Source organism: Gymnoscopelus microlampas, assembly GCF_963454915.1.
Source record: "Gymnoscopelus microlampas genome assembly, chromosome: 1".
In the NCBI taxonomy this organism is placed as follows: domain Eukaryota; kingdom Metazoa; phylum Chordata; class Actinopteri; order Myctophiformes; family Myctophidae; genus Gymnoscopelus; species Gymnoscopelus microlampas.
Window position 1 is genome coordinate 32,096,186 of NC_139962.1, and position 15,602 is coordinate 32,111,787.

Below are 15,602 nucleotides of genomic sequence, written 5' to 3' on the forward strand. Positions count from 1 at the left end.
CTCACCGTCCTCTTGCCGTCCTCCAGCCAATTACTCCACAGGCTCAAAGAATCCTGTGTTCAGATCGTTTGTACTTATACTTTATTTTGTTGCTGTCGGGAAGAAACCTCTTATCTCCATATTTTAACTTTTTGTGTTTTTTCGCCCTACTTGATCATACTACAGCCTCACACAAAAGCATCAAAAGTAGCAGATCTGCAAGCTCATTTTGAGCTTGTAGATCTGCTACTTTTGCTATTGTTGAATTTGAATCCTGAAAAGTAACAGTTTTGGACATATGAGGTATCCAGCCGAATTACAAAGCCCTTACAAACACCCTGCTAAGGTTAAATGTTATTATTGTTGATAAATATTAAGAACACATTGTTTTATTACACACTTGGCAGTAGGGGTGCAACAGTTATTCAAACTAATTGATTTAATCAATTACAGAAAATGTCACACCCCAGTGTGAAGTAAGCAGTGCCTCACGCCCAGGTGTTGTAAATACTCCTAATTAAAGATTAGGCAGGCTGCAGCTGTTGCTCTCACTCTCTCAGTATACTGTATTAGTGTAATAAGTTGCAGCTTTGTGTTGCAATCATTTGCAGCTGTTTATACTCATACATATATACATACTTAAATACATACATACAAACACAAAGTCATATGTAGTAGGCTACAGCACCGCTTTAGGTGTGACAGGTGACGGTGGCTTCTGTCTTTCCAGGTGGTTTGAGCCGTTCGTCATCCAGTGGTTGGACGAGAATGAAGACGTTGCCATGGACTTCCTGAACGGGGCTCTGGAACGGGACAAGAAGGATGGAGTGAGTACACCTATAGCCACCTATACACTGTTAAGCAGGGCTGTCACCAATCACCATGACATTTTACTTGATGATTAATTGGGTTTTTGGCACGAAACATATGAATAGAAATTACATGTATGTACCTTTTATGCTTTGTAAACAAAAACTTGCATGGGACAGACATGACAAACAACTTCAATAATACAAAGAAATGACTGACGATGACTACCAATAAACGCAATAAGTAATAAGTAGGCCACATTTAATAATGTTTTGTTTTCAAAATGTGTAAATAGCAGATTTACAAGCTCACAACATGTGTGACGCTTTTAGATCAGCTTTTTCCGCTATTTTTGAAAATGTTTCATCTTCTGATGGTTATGCAAAACATTATTCTCTCAAATAATTGCGATCGGGGCAATTATGTAAGAACTGTGACAGGCCTACTGCTGCGTTTTAAGAGCTTCATAACTTACTGGGGAGGAAAACAGCATCCTGCTTACAAGTACATTTACGTTGGAAAAAGGTCAAAACTGTCAACATTGTTTATTGTTTATTAAGGATCCATTAGTCTACACCGTAGTGGAGACTATTCTTCCTGGGGTCCAAGCAAAACACATTACAATACAAATCATAACATGCAGTACAACATAATCAATGATAGTGAACAAGAACACAAACTAAGAGATCAAAGTTTAGATTAACAGTAAAATAAAAAATACAAAAAAAATAGGCTTGTCTGTCCGAAAATACCAAAAATAATAACAATCTAATCTAATTTCCTTTCTGATTATTGCTTCCTTAAAGGGATAGTTGTAGTTGTTAGTTGTAGTACCCCAAAAAAATGTTTTTTTCTATCGATCAGTGGAGACTTGAATTCATGGATATTTTTTTGTTTTTGTCTCATTGCTAAACCAATAATTTGATGACCAGCGGCCCGGTAAGCAGCAGTTCCGGTAGGAGACACAAAGGAGATTCTTTGTGTCTCCTACCGGAACCGCTGCCGGTCATCACATTTTTGGCTTAGGAATGCGACAAAACCAAAAACATATCCATGAATTCAAGTCTCCATGGGGTGACAAATAGATATTTAAAAAAAAGTCATTTTGGAGGTGAACTATCCCTTTAAGTTTTTTTTAAACCAAATGTATTTCTTGTTAGAGTCAAATGTGGGGGGAGCACATCCCAGAATGCAATGGCTCTGTACATTACTGTTTTCTTAAGTGCATTGGTTCTGGTCAGAGGTAAAGTAAAGTGACCATTTGGGAACATTGGGAACAATCAAGTGACAGAATAAAATATGACATAATGTGAGTGAAGACAGGTAAATGGAAAGGCACAACTCCTAAATGGCAATAGATTGAATTGCCAGAGTCCATCTGAGTCCAACAGACAGACTCACGTCACGTGTGTGTGTGTGTGTGTGTGTGTGTGTGTGTGTGTGTGTGTGTGTGTGTGTGTGTGTGTGTGTGTGTGTGCGTGTGCGTGTGTGTGTATTGGACTAGACTAGAGTGTCACGCACAACATGTCGCATCGTGACATTAAGGTGAAAGTGATTCATTTTGTGCTTGTGACTGAATGATAACTATACAGTAGTAACGCATGTTCTTTTTTTTCCATTTCCTGAGAAGTCACGGTGTTGGAGGTACTGTATAAGGTTTCCACCCGACAAGGTTGATATACTGTAGCAAGCAATATCGAAAAAAATACACAAAAAGTTAAAATACGGATATAAGAGGTTTCTGCCCGACAGCAACGATATGATAGAATGTGTGTTTATGCACCATTAGACATTAGAGACAGTGTTGCTAACATCTTCCTAACTCCAGTCATGTCATTGGCCCCTTGCTGCTATAGCAGACTAATGAGTACCTTTAAAGTGTGACACTCTTTTTTTTCCCTAACCACCAAGTTAAACATGCTTTTAACTTTGAAGCTGTGCACTCTGGAGATGCTCCCAGCGCTGTGGGAGACTTGTACCAGCTCAGATCTGTCTCACACACTAGCCTGTGGCTGTTTCCATGTCAGGGAACCCTAAATTGACTTTGATTGAGGCCATGGACCCCCATTACAAATGAATGTGTCCTAATATACCCTGATATGAACACGTGCTTTTGATTTAAAGTAGATTAACAAATACTTTGTCGTACCACAAATAGCAAAATAGCCAGTCTGCATTCTCACAGCGCGTCGCCGTGAGTTTGTAGATCTTGTAGAGCTATCATCACAACCATTTGTACACTCTCTGAGTTACAGACCTGTAAGGTCCCCATCAAGGACCCTTAGTGGGGGGGGTCCCCGGACCCCACTTTTAGAACCACTGCTCTACACTGCCCCCCCCCTGTAAATACGTGGCTTTATTTCCGCTGACAGCAAAGCAAACAGTGGTTAGTGAATGTAGTGATAGGTTGTTTACAGGAACTGGGGGGTTCTAAAGATTTTGGCCTCTAGCCCGGTCACACCATTATGGCTGTCAGGTCTTTGCTCAACAGCTCAGCGTTCCATTCGCACTCGGGCTGTTGAGGGTGATTTTTCACCGAGCGCACACAGACTGAAAGTTATTACCTGCGGGGCTAACAGGCTAGTAAAACTCCCACTCCTGGGCAGTTGGTTGACTTTGAACTCTGTGTTAAGTACATTTGAACGTTTTATTCGAGGTATTTTCCCACTCTTTGTTGCAGCTGCAGTCAGGCAAACGCCTACGCTGCCACAGAGCCGCTACAGAGACACTCACACAGAGCTATCGGAGCTCCTCCAGGCAAGGACACAACTGTCTTTGTCGTCTCTGTCGGGTGGAAACCTCATGAATTTGAATCTTGAAAAGTAAGAAAAAAGTACGTTTTGGGACATATTATGTCCCAAAACTGTTACTTTTCAAGATTCAAATTCAAAAATAGCAAAAGTAGCAGATCTGCAAGCTTGATACGTGTTTTGAGCTTGTGTTTCAGCTACTTTTAATGCTTTTGTGTGACCTGTAGTATATGGTCAAACAGGGCATTAGTTTACGAAAAAACACAAAGAGTTAGAATAGTGGAGATAATGGAGATAAGAGGTTTCTGCCCGACAGCAACGTTATCGATTCACACAGTTAATTGTTTTGGAGACAGCGCTAGTGTGGAGGGCTCCTTTCACATTGTTCCACACAGAGACTCCAGACTAATATCTAGGCAGTGATATTAGTCTGGCCATGCCAGGCTAACAATGTTGAACATTGATCCAAAGGACAAATATTTCTTTCCGACAATGTTTGTACACATTCATCATCCAGTTTACCTTATGAAACTGAGATGAACAACACAAATCTATGAGTGTCAGATACAATACTGCATAGTAGTGTATATCTGTCTGTCATTTATTGTCTTCATGAATTCAGTATGTGAGGATCCCATTTGAAACAAGCCATTGCGGCTTTCCTGGGCGATCCATTTTAGTTGACCTTGTATTGTAAACTGTACTTCCATGTGCTTTTTCTCTGCAAACTTCTGAATAAATCATTCAATCAATCAATCAATATTCAATCCACGCTGTGCAGAAAAAGATGTGGCAATTGGCAAGTTTGTCGTAAAATAATCATATTCTGTTAAAATGACTGTCTCGACCGATAATAATGTTCAACTTAAAAGTGAGGATACGGAATTTGAAGTGTTTAAACTAGCAACATGTTCAAAAGCATCTTCCATAAAACCCTAATGGCCTTGGGAAATTAACCCTTTCAGACAGAGAACGCATCTGTGTGATTTTAAGATTTCTTTGGCTATTCAAAAATATATTTTTTGAAAAATCGTGAAAATATTTGCAAATCTTTGAATATCTATTTTTCCATAGCGAACATTTTTAACTCAACAGCTCAACAACTTCTGGGGGGTCCCTGTAACAAAATATTTTGAGATGGGGGTCCGCGGCCAAAATTCATATAATTTTGGGGGTCCTTGACATGAAAAAGTTTGAGAACCGCTGATTATAGTAACATATGTTTTTTTTTGTTATACCGTTAGGATTTAGAAGACATTTGTGGAATCCCCCAGAAGCAAAGATTTGAGTTACAAATGTTTGCTTTGAATATATATATATTGAAAGTTTTGCTCAAATTTTCACGATTTTTCAAAAATAACAGATCTACAAGCTCATAGCGCGGCACTCGGTGCCGTGCTTGGAGCTTGTATATCTGCTATTTTTGAATAGCCAAATAAATCTTAAAATGACACAGATGCGTTCCCGGTCTTAATGGGTTAATAAAAGCAAAGGTGAGTGAAAACACTCGAAAATCTCTGGCAGTGGCGTGGCAAAACAATGTTTTATTTCTGTCAGTCAAAGAGTTAATATGGGGGCCGCAGACTGTGATTTCTTCACCTGGTTGACTTGGCAGTGCGTAGAACAGCAGGAACAATATTACAAAAACATCATAACTCTACTTATCCTATCCTATCCTCTCCTACTACTTTAATTGAAATGACCTCCAAAATTTGTCAGGGGTTGGTCAACACACGAACACTCCACTTGCCCCGAAACTTGCCACAGACTGTTGATCAGAGCTCTGGCTATAATATACTGTAGGCTTCTTTTCCCGCCTTCAATGTACTTAACATATTGTACGGTTAATAAAGAACTACATTTCGTACTACATCTTAACATTTTAGCCACCGCAGCTTTCCTTCTTTTTGGCCGCAGCACCTTTTTTCTGATCGGGCCTAGATGTGAGGGCCGCGTTTCGGAAACACAGCACTAGTATGGGGGAGGGGGGGGGGGCACCTTTCACATAATCGCACATTGGGACAGCTTTTTACATTGTTTGTGCCGCCATCTTTAGCGTTGTTATGACGTTCCTGTTCTGTCTCCTCTGTATCATACTTGTCTGTGGTGGTGTTGCTTGTGCAGGTAGATACTGTACTCAGGTGTTAGACGTTAGCGTCACAGCTGTGTAGCTGCCATTGTTAGCAGCTGCTGCAACTCAGACTGACGGCATGGGGCTCTGTGAGGAGTGATGTAGACATGCAGTAATTGCCTTGTTGATGCACTGTCCTCTGTGCTCTCCTGAAATAAAGTACTAGCTGCCTTTACCAACTGTTGATAGGCCTCAGGATCTAATATTCCTTCCTATCCCTGCCCTCTCTCTCTCTCTCTCTCTCTCTCTCTCTCTCTCTCTCTGACTGAAGCTCCACACAACTTCAGTCTGATAATGAGGCTAACACTCTTCTGTATCTTTCTTTGAGTGAAACAGAGAGTGTCGTTCATGAAAATGTGCAAAATAAGGCACCCAAGTGTTTATGCAAATACTTTTCAAGGGTTTGTGATGTGCATATATACTCCATAGGGGTAGCGCCACACATTTTGTTCCACACAAAGTTAAAAGCCGTATTGGAAAGGCCTCTTTTTTGTGTTCTGCAGCTATTGAATGAGTTGCCTACCGTCACAAAATGTATTGGGTCTACTTCAAAGTCCTCCCTAAAGAGTTTTCTAAATACCACATTGTCTCGACTACATTTCATGTATTTTATTGTGTTTAACTGTATTTATGGGACCACAATGGAAATAAGACTCTGGGCTTTCTTGTGCCATCCTTTTGACTAAAATGTGCATCTTATGTTTTGTACATACTGTATACACACACATTATTTGTACAATGAATACATCAATCAATCAAAAAACATTCTCACTAACTCCTCTCTCTCTATCTTTAATCTCTGCAACCCCATACAACCCCTGAACTGCTTTGGACATCCTCTCCCTCTCTCTACCTCCCCAACTCCATCTCTCTCACTCTCTCTTTCACTCCTACCTTCTCCCTACTCTGTCCCTCTCCTACACTTACAGTATACACTTTCTCTTCATATTTCTCCTTTATCTACTCTACATATCCTACTTTAGATATCCTTCTCCTGTCAGAACGGCTCACACATCTTGCTGCTGTGTTTGCACATTGTTGCACTTCACCCCAATATATGGGAAGTTTTTTTTGTCATTAGTTCGACAAAACTAATGACAATCTGCTTGCGTGTGTATTTCTCCTACAGTTCGTACAGACCTCCGACCACGCCCTGTTCTCCTGTTCCGTGGTGGACGTGTTCACGCAGCTCAACCAGAGCTTCGAGATCATCAAGAAGTTGGAGTGTCCCAACCCACAGGCACTCGCTCACTTCATGTGCCGCTTCGCCAAGGTCAGTCTGGGGTCACCACCAGGTGGGGGACACTGACAAAACGCAGAAACCTCTCATCTCCATACAGTATTCTAACTTTTTGGTGTGTTTTTTTGGTAAATTAACACCCTACTTGATCACACTACGGCGTCATGCAAAAGCATCGAAAGTAGCAGATCCACAAGCTCTTGCGCCGTGTTTGGAGCTTGCAGATCTGCTACTTTTTAAACTTTTGAATTTGAATTTGAAGTAACAGTTTTGGACGTGAGGTTTCCACCCGACAGAGACGATAAGTATAATTACTTGAGTATTTAGCCTACTCGAGTATTTGTATTTGTATACTTTCAATCCACTACATTTCCACCACCCATTTCTAGGAAGGCAAACAATTACATTATGAATTTACCGCTTATTTCAAACATAGAGCTTGTAAGATCTGCTATTTGCACTGTTTACTCCAGTTAAAACTACTGCAGTGCTTTAACTTTAAGTAGAAATTTGACATGGCAACTTTCACTTGTAGTTGAGTAATGTTTCATAAGGTGTCTATGTCGGGTGGAAACCTCATTATGTCCTGTTACTTTTCAGGATTAAAATTCAAAAGTAGCAGATCGACTACAAGCTCAAAACGCCTTGCTTCGCGCTGCGTTTCCAGCTTGTCGATCTGTTACTTTTGATGCTTTTGTGTGACGCTGTGGGATGGTCAAGTAGGGCGTTAATTTATGAAAAAAATGAAAAAAGTTTAAATATGGAGAGAGGTTTCTGCCCAACAGCGACGATATATATATATATATATATATATATATATATATATATATATATATATATATATATATATATATATATACTGTATCTACTTTGACTCAAACACTGGAGTTGGGTTCTTTCTCACACCCACTGGTCACGACCGCTCCAAAGTAATTCTCTTACAGACGGCAATAATTCACACTAGAACAGTTTGATCTCAGAGGCTTGATTCACGTGGGTATTTATTGTCCTTTATTTTATTATTTTTCTCCTCCTTCTTGGTCTGTCTGGTTATTATTACGTTTTGACTGCTGGGGGGGGGGGGGGGGGTGTTTGTCGAGTGCCAGCGATCTAATAATAGAGTACAGCAAACAGACGGCAATTATAAAGTCGGCATGTCTCTCTCTCTCTTTTCTCCCCCACAGACTATCAACAAAGTTCTTCTGCAATACGCCGCAATCATAACCAAGGACTTTCACTTGCATCTAAGCAAGGAGAATGTGGTACGTGTTTTTACTTTTTCTTTTTTTTACTTCTTCCAGTTTTCTCTTAACCCATTAAGGCCTGAGGTTCCGATTGTACAAAAACAGTTTTCTGAAAAATGTATGTTACTATATCAGTGGTTCTCAAACTTTTTCATGTTAAGGACCCCAAAATGATATGTATTTGGCCGCCGACCCTCATCTGAAAATGTTTTGTTCCAGGGACACCCAGAAGCAAAGATTTGAGTTAAAAATGGTTGCTTTAAAGATACATATATTCAAAGATTTGCAAAAATGTTCACGATTTTTCAAAAATAGTAGATCTACAAGCTCATGGTGCGGCACTGAGTGCCACACTATGAGCTCGTATATCTGCTATTTTTGAATAGCCAAAAAAAAAAAAAAGACACACAGATGCGTTCCCGGTCTTAATAGGTTAATAGAATACATTGGCTTGCAGTGCACTTCATGGTGGCCAGAATGGAAAATAATGTAAAGCCTCTCGCTGGTGTTGCCATGGTTACCATTATCTGTCAGGGTGGCAGGTGTTAGAATGTTTTTTAGAGCACTGGTGGTTCTAAACGTTGTCCGAGGACCCCCAGGCGTCGTTGAGGGGGTTCCGGGGGGTCCCCAACAAAATGTGTTAATGTAGCATCAAAATCGGATCAACCACTTTAACCCTATATGCTGTACATCGGCTATATGGAAAATAGCTGATGTGTCGCGCATCGCATTGTGACGCCCTGTGGGCTTATAGATCTGCTATTTTCAACAAATTTAGATTTTTTTTTTTTAATCTTGAATGTTTGTGAAACATTTTAACAACACAAATCTTGTATGAGGGTCCCGGCATGGCACAACATATTTTCAGATGGGGGTCTGTGGCCCCCATATTAATATTAATATGGGTGTCCTTGATGAGAAAAAGTTTGAGAACCACTGTAACTCTGAGAGTTAATTTAACAATGAGGATTTCACAATGTTGGTTGAGGTTCCAGTATAGTTCAGTTCAGTGAGTCTCAGCCTCTTTAATTTCAACCCCCAGTTCGACAAGTACTAGGCCACAGCCCCCCAATTGATACTGTTTTCTTTTGTTGCTCTGGGACCCAAATGTAGACTGACAGTCCTCAGTGTTAATCTGACCGTGTACAAATGAAACCAAAGAGACCTGTAAGGGCCCATTTGGTTCCATTTGTACACTGTCAGAGTTGTAGACCTGTAAGGCAGCGGTTCTCAAACTATTTCATGTCAAGGACCCCCAAATTGATATATATTTGGTCGCAGACCCCCCCATCTGAATTCTTTTTTTGTTCCAGGGACCCCAAAAATACAAAATACAAGATCTACAAGCTCGCTGTGAGCTTGTATATCTGCTATTTTTTAGCAGCCTCATTTTGCTGGGGACCCTCCTGAAACCCCCTCAAGGATCCCTTCGGGGTCCCCGGACCCCACTTTGGAACCCTGGAGGGCAACCAGGGCCTGACGTTGAGAAGAACCACAGTTTTAGAGCTCTGGTAGCTGTGCGCTGTCTTCTTTAATGCTCCCAACAAAGCGTCTCTATTAAGTGGGAGGCAATTATTCATGGGCTGGCCCTTAGCTATTGTGGGGAAAGTCATTGGTATTTCGCAGCGCGCCATGTCTATTGTTTAATGTGACGGATGACACAGCACGGAGACTTCTGCTGCCCTAATTATCCACACTGGCCCTCTGAAGTTATAATGTGGATAGGTCTAATAGACAGCCCTTCGTTTTTACCCTCCTAGTGTGGGAGACACATGTTTCTGTGCAGTGTTGACAGGGCCGCCGCCTGTCAGACACTGCGGTGACTCCAGTCACCGCATATTTGTCCCACAGAAAATTGTGAGAACTCTTTGTAGAGATGGCTATGAGATGGCAAAGACAAACATGGTATATGCTAAAAGGGTCTTGCAGGTAGATATTGTATAATGAAGGAGACGGTGGAGTACCGTGATGTCAACAAGTAGAATTGTTGATATTACGTTTGAACCCACGCCTCAGGTTTGAATCCCACTTCTGACACCGCGTATAATGAAGGAGACTGAGTCACCGTGAAGTAACGTAATGTCAACAAGTTTACTAGTAACCAGGAAGTCACATACAACCAATGCTTCATGGGTACTGTAGTCTATGCACTACTGCTACAGATAAGCTTATTATATCATGGGTGATTGGTTTGTCCAGGAACCAAATCTAATGGTTCTTTTCCCACAATGATGAAGGGTCACCCAGAACCGTCCATAACCTGAAACCTGAACCTGTGTGAAGTCCTATGGTTACCATTATACCCACAACCACTCCTGAAGGGGGAGGCACGTAACACAAAACTCATAAAAAAGTCGTCGCTTCGTGCTGCGTTTTGAGCTTGCAAATCTGCTACTTTTAATAATTTTGTGTGATGCTGTATGATCAAGTAGGGCATCAATTTACGAAAAAACACAAAAAAGTTAGAATATGGAGATGGGGGGAGGGTCTCCCCTGCTTTCATCCTGATACAGAATATCTAATGTAATATCACTGTCACAATACACAAGTCATTGGGAGAGGGGGGGCTGCGACGCGCTGGGAGAAGCATTTTGTGTAAAGCAGGGGTCTTCAACGTATTTCAGGCCAAGGACCCCTAGGCTGAGAGAGAGCTTCATAGACTTTGACAGCCATATCATCATTGTTGTGTAAATTATTGATTTTTGTTTGTTTACACATAATCTTTTCTATTAATTTGTTGGATTCATGTAAGTGTGTATTCTCAGACATTTAACCACTTGACACCCTCAATACTTTGTAAACTTGACCTTTGGCTCTGTACTTGGTCTGCTCTTTCCTCACTCTACACCAAATCTTTTGAAAATAGCTGATCTAAAAGCTCACAACGTGTCGTAATGTGTTCCTATAACACAAATATTTGGTGGCCCCCCTTGTAGTAACTCTGAGGACCTCCCGGTCTCTCTACACCCATGGTCTAGAGAGAGAAATGTGCTGTTGCAGCTCTGTCTTACTAAGAATAGAGGGTTTAAGTGGTTAATCTAATACTGAGCGGAAGCACCATTATCCCTGGGCTACAGAGACACCAGTATAAATACACAATTGTGTAATGTGTCCTGAAATTTGTATTATTATTTTAAAAGGTTTAAGACATTTAACATTTTCAAAAGAAAGAAAAACATTCCTTACATGCCATCACATATTCTATTAGGAATGTTGTTGTCGTTTGTTTTGGGGTACAGAATGAGTATAATATCTGTCATGACTGACTGAGAGCTCATGAACGTAAAACAGCAAGAAATGATTGATATTACCAATACGATGCTCTTGCTGAGAAACAATCTTGGATATCGTCTCTTGTCGGGTGGAAACCAAACTGTTGCTTTTCAGGATTGAAATAAAAAAATAGCAAATATAGCAGATCTACAAGCTTGAAACACGTCTTTTAGCGCAGCGTTTCGAGCTTGTCGATCTGCTAATTGTGATGATTTTGTGTGACGCTGTAGTATGATCGAGTAGGGCGTTAATTTACGGGGAGAAAACACAAAAAGATAAAATATAGAGATAAGAGGTTTCTGCCCGACAGCAACAACATCACAGTGCAAGTATTATATCTCCTCATCTTATTATGCAAACCGGTTGGCTGGCAGCGATGATCGTCATAATCTATTGTCATCAGCAACTGGTTTCACGTTCTGTAGATGTGGTTCACAAGCATGAAGAGATGAAAAATAACGGGACCTTTCGATACGAGATTAGATATGTATTGGGTACACTTGACATTCAGCTCAGACATTGTAGTAATACACGCTACTACATGAATCACAGTACTATATTCATCGTCAAGGTTTCGATTTGCTGGAGGGGGCATATGTCGAGGAAATCCGTTTGTCGCCGTTGGGGATGCGTTTTATCCTAGCCTGCTTGTGATCAGACTGAATTATAATCTGCCTGATATTTTGTCACTATTTGATCACTATTTAACAATGTAATAAAAAACAATAGGATTAGAAAATGTTTTTTTTACAAATGGAATTGGAATGGAATGGGAATGGCATGGAAATTGTCCACTATACTTATTTGACAGCTTTAGTTACTAGTTACTACTGCAGATGTAGAATATTACAAAACAACTTGCTATTACACATAGCAGATATACAAGCTCACAACGTGTCGCATCGCAACACGTTGTGAGCGTGTAGATCATCTATTTTTTTTTTTTTTTTTTTACACATATTGACACATTTTGACAATGTACTTTTACGTTGGTACTTTAAGTATATTTTGATGCCAATATTCTAGTACTTTTACTTTTACTTGCAACAGGGTATTTTTCTATTATTATTATTTTTCTGAAATCTTCTCTTTTGGGGGTCCCTGTCACAAAACATTTTCAGATGGGGCTCCGCGACCAAATACATATCGATTTGAGGGTCCTTGACTCAAAAAAGTAGTAATTAAAAGAAATTTGAGTACTTGTTGAGTACTGATAGTGTGTGTGTGTGTGTGTGTGTGTGTGTGTGTGTGTGTGTGTGTGTGTGTGCGCGTGTGCGTGTCTCTCTCCTGCAGCCCTGTATCCTGCTCAACAACATCCAGCAGCTGCGCGTCCAGCTGGAGAAGATGTTTGAGTCCATGGGGGGCAAACAGGTCTGTTTACCTTCTATTCTCTACACACTGGATTATCGAACTAATCAAATTAATTGATTTTAAAATAACTATAATCGATAGTACATTTTTTATTTATACAGGACCGATTTTAGGGGGGAACATGTAAAATGTTACATTTTGTTAGCAGGTAGGCTATTTCATCTAGTTTTGTTTAACATATTTATTACATAATTATAAAAAAAAAAAAACATTGTTTTTTACGTACGAGTCATTGACATATCATCTCTTTCGGGGGGAAACCTCCATCTGCTACTTTTGCTATTTTTGAATTTGAATCCTGAAAAGTAACAGCTTTGTACATAGTATGAGTTTTCCACCCGACAGAGATGAAATTATGTGAATGGTAACATTTTAGTGGTTGTGAATGCACTCCAGCCATGATATGTATATGAGATGAGATAACAAACCGTAATCCTTCTTCTCCAGGTCTGTGATTCAGCCATCTAAAGGACGTATACCCTATACTCTCTAAGCACGTTCCCTTATTACTAATACTCCTTCTACTACTACCTTCTCTAAAACCGGTTATTTGATATGCTGTAGATGTTGGAGGTCCAGAACTACTGTATCCCTACGATGTGTTTCCCTCCTTTTTTAACTGTCTGTCTGTCTGTCTGTCTGTCTGTCTGTCTGTCTGTCTGTCTAACCTCCCGAGGAGAAGCAAGGCTCCTTGAACAGCTCACCATGCATGTCTTCTTCCTTTACGAAAAATCTAACGCTCGTTGTTTTTCACACTGTGTTTTGTCTCCTGTCGTTTTGTTTTTGTGTGTGTGTGTGTTTGTTTTTTTCTTTATTAATTCTGCCCTCCCCCCTCCCCATTCTCCTTGTGTGATCTCTCTCTCTGTTGTCTCCAGGAGGAGGGGGTTGTCACCTTCTGTAAGGTGTGTAGCCATAATAATAGGACTGTTTTAAAAAACATCCCTCCTCTCTGCCCCCCCCCCACCATTTACCCCCCACGATACTAAAAGCACGCCCCCCCCCATCCCCATGCCCCCTTGAACCCTCGCCCACCTTGCTGCCACGCCCTCACCCACCCTCCCAAATGCTTCTCACACCCCTCCCCCCTTCAGCAGCATGTCCTCACAGAGTCAGAATTATACCCCCATGCTGGACAAGGCTGCTAGAACACTTCCATATCACCCAATGCTTCAGGTGTATTAGTGTGCTCCGCTCACCCTGATCTCATCCTCGTTGTTATAGTCTTAACCCCTCTGCCACTTTTCTCTGTCCATGCTAGCACTGGGATCATAGCCTGGTTCCAGACCATAGACCCCGCTCCCACTCTCTGAGTTAACTGCCCCTCTTGGTCTGGTGTTGTAGTGTGAAAAAGTGTACAAAAAGTACCGTCCAATGAGAGTCGGAGGTGAGGGTGGGTATAACGACAAGCCAATCAGCGAATATCTGCTAAAAGAAGATGTGCGATGACGTCAGATGTAGGCGGATCCGTGGATCTCTTGTGATTGGTTTAGGGAAATTCTAATCCCCTCCCCCTTGTAATTGCCTACACTGCAGCCAATGTCAGACTGAAGCTCCACGCAGCTTCAGTATGATAATCAGGCCACTGGGATCAACTTGTTTTTGCAGTTTTCTGATCCGGTCTAGAGGGGATATATAAAACTTCACCCCATGTCCCCAGGCGGGCGGAAACAAGAGCAGAAACCAAGAGCGCCTGACAGTGTTCCTCTAATGATTCCCCTCAGCCAGAGGCGTAATAATTAGTTTCGTTTGGTACAACCGTTTCATTTCATTTGGTATAATAAACGTTTGGTACTGTATGTATCCATGTTTTATTCCAACTCGTAGCAGAACTAGAAGCTAATAGTTCTACTCGTTTCAGCATGCATGTCAGGGAACAAACATGCTTCAGAAAGGGCATTTCAGACCATTAAATGCTTCACACAGGGCATTTCAGACCACTAAATGCTTCAGACAGGGCATTTCACATTCAGACCGCTAAATGCTTCAGACAGGGCATTTCAGACAGTGTTTGATGAGCTTCTCAAGTGCTTCCAGATCTGTGGTTTGGCCTCTGCTATCTGAGGTGGTGCTTTAGCAGACCCAGCACCATGGCTCACTCAGTCCTACCCCGGCCACAATTGCATATGCTCTCTCTACTTGTTTTCCTAGATATAGAAAATTACATTTAGGCATTTAGCAGACACTCCTATTCAGAGAGCGGCAACAGAAATAGAACAGTGTGGTGCCTCAAGAAATTATTAGGATACCAGGTACCAGGCAAACAATGAATGTAGCATCTGTCTAATTAACAACATATGCTATCTAATAACATTCTGTACATTGAAACTATAAGCTACGGGCTATGGGTAGAGACAGTCGTCGAAGAGCATCTGGCTAGAGCCAGGCATAGCATGGCCTTCCGGCCACTGAAAACATAAGGAGGGCTTTATAGATTATAATACGTAGTGTGCTGCATGTAACATGAGGCTTAGTTTCAACACATGTATTCTCAGAAATACACATGTCCATCTGAGGCAAAGATTCAGTGATGCATGCACTGCTCAGGGCGCAGTAAACTACAATGAATGACTTGGAAAAAGCGCAAATAGTGAATGTCATAATTACAATCAAAAATGTATGAATTGGAATGATTAAATGAATGAAACATTCAAACATTATGACATAAATGGTATAGATGTGTTGGTATGGTATATAGTGTTATCATCCCAGAAAATTACAATTTAGGCATTTAGCAGACACTCCTATATTCACAGCGGCTTACAATAAACAAGGTAAATAATAACAGAAAATAGAACAGTGTAGTG

At 40.9% G+C, this 15,602-nt stretch overlaps 1 protein-coding gene across 1 annotated transcript in view; it reads left to right on the forward strand.

Moving 5' to 3' along the window:
* unc13c (unc-13 homolog C (C. elegans)) overlaps window positions 1-15,602 on the forward strand; it is a gene marked incomplete at its 5' end in the record, with an annotated part of 241,227 nt that overhangs the window by 173,633 nt on the left and 51,992 nt on the right. The window contains 5 exons of the mRNA XM_084046368.1: window positions 710-806; window positions 6,800-6,943; window positions 8,095-8,172; window positions 12,721-12,798; window positions 13,674-13,700. Of these exons, the coding sequence (XP_083902494.1) occupies window positions 710-806; window positions 6,800-6,943; window positions 8,095-8,172; window positions 12,721-12,798; window positions 13,674-13,700 (424 nt within the window). The remainder of the gene's footprint in view (window positions 1-709; window positions 807-6,799; window positions 6,944-8,094; window positions 8,173-12,720; window positions 12,799-13,673; window positions 13,701-15,602) is intronic.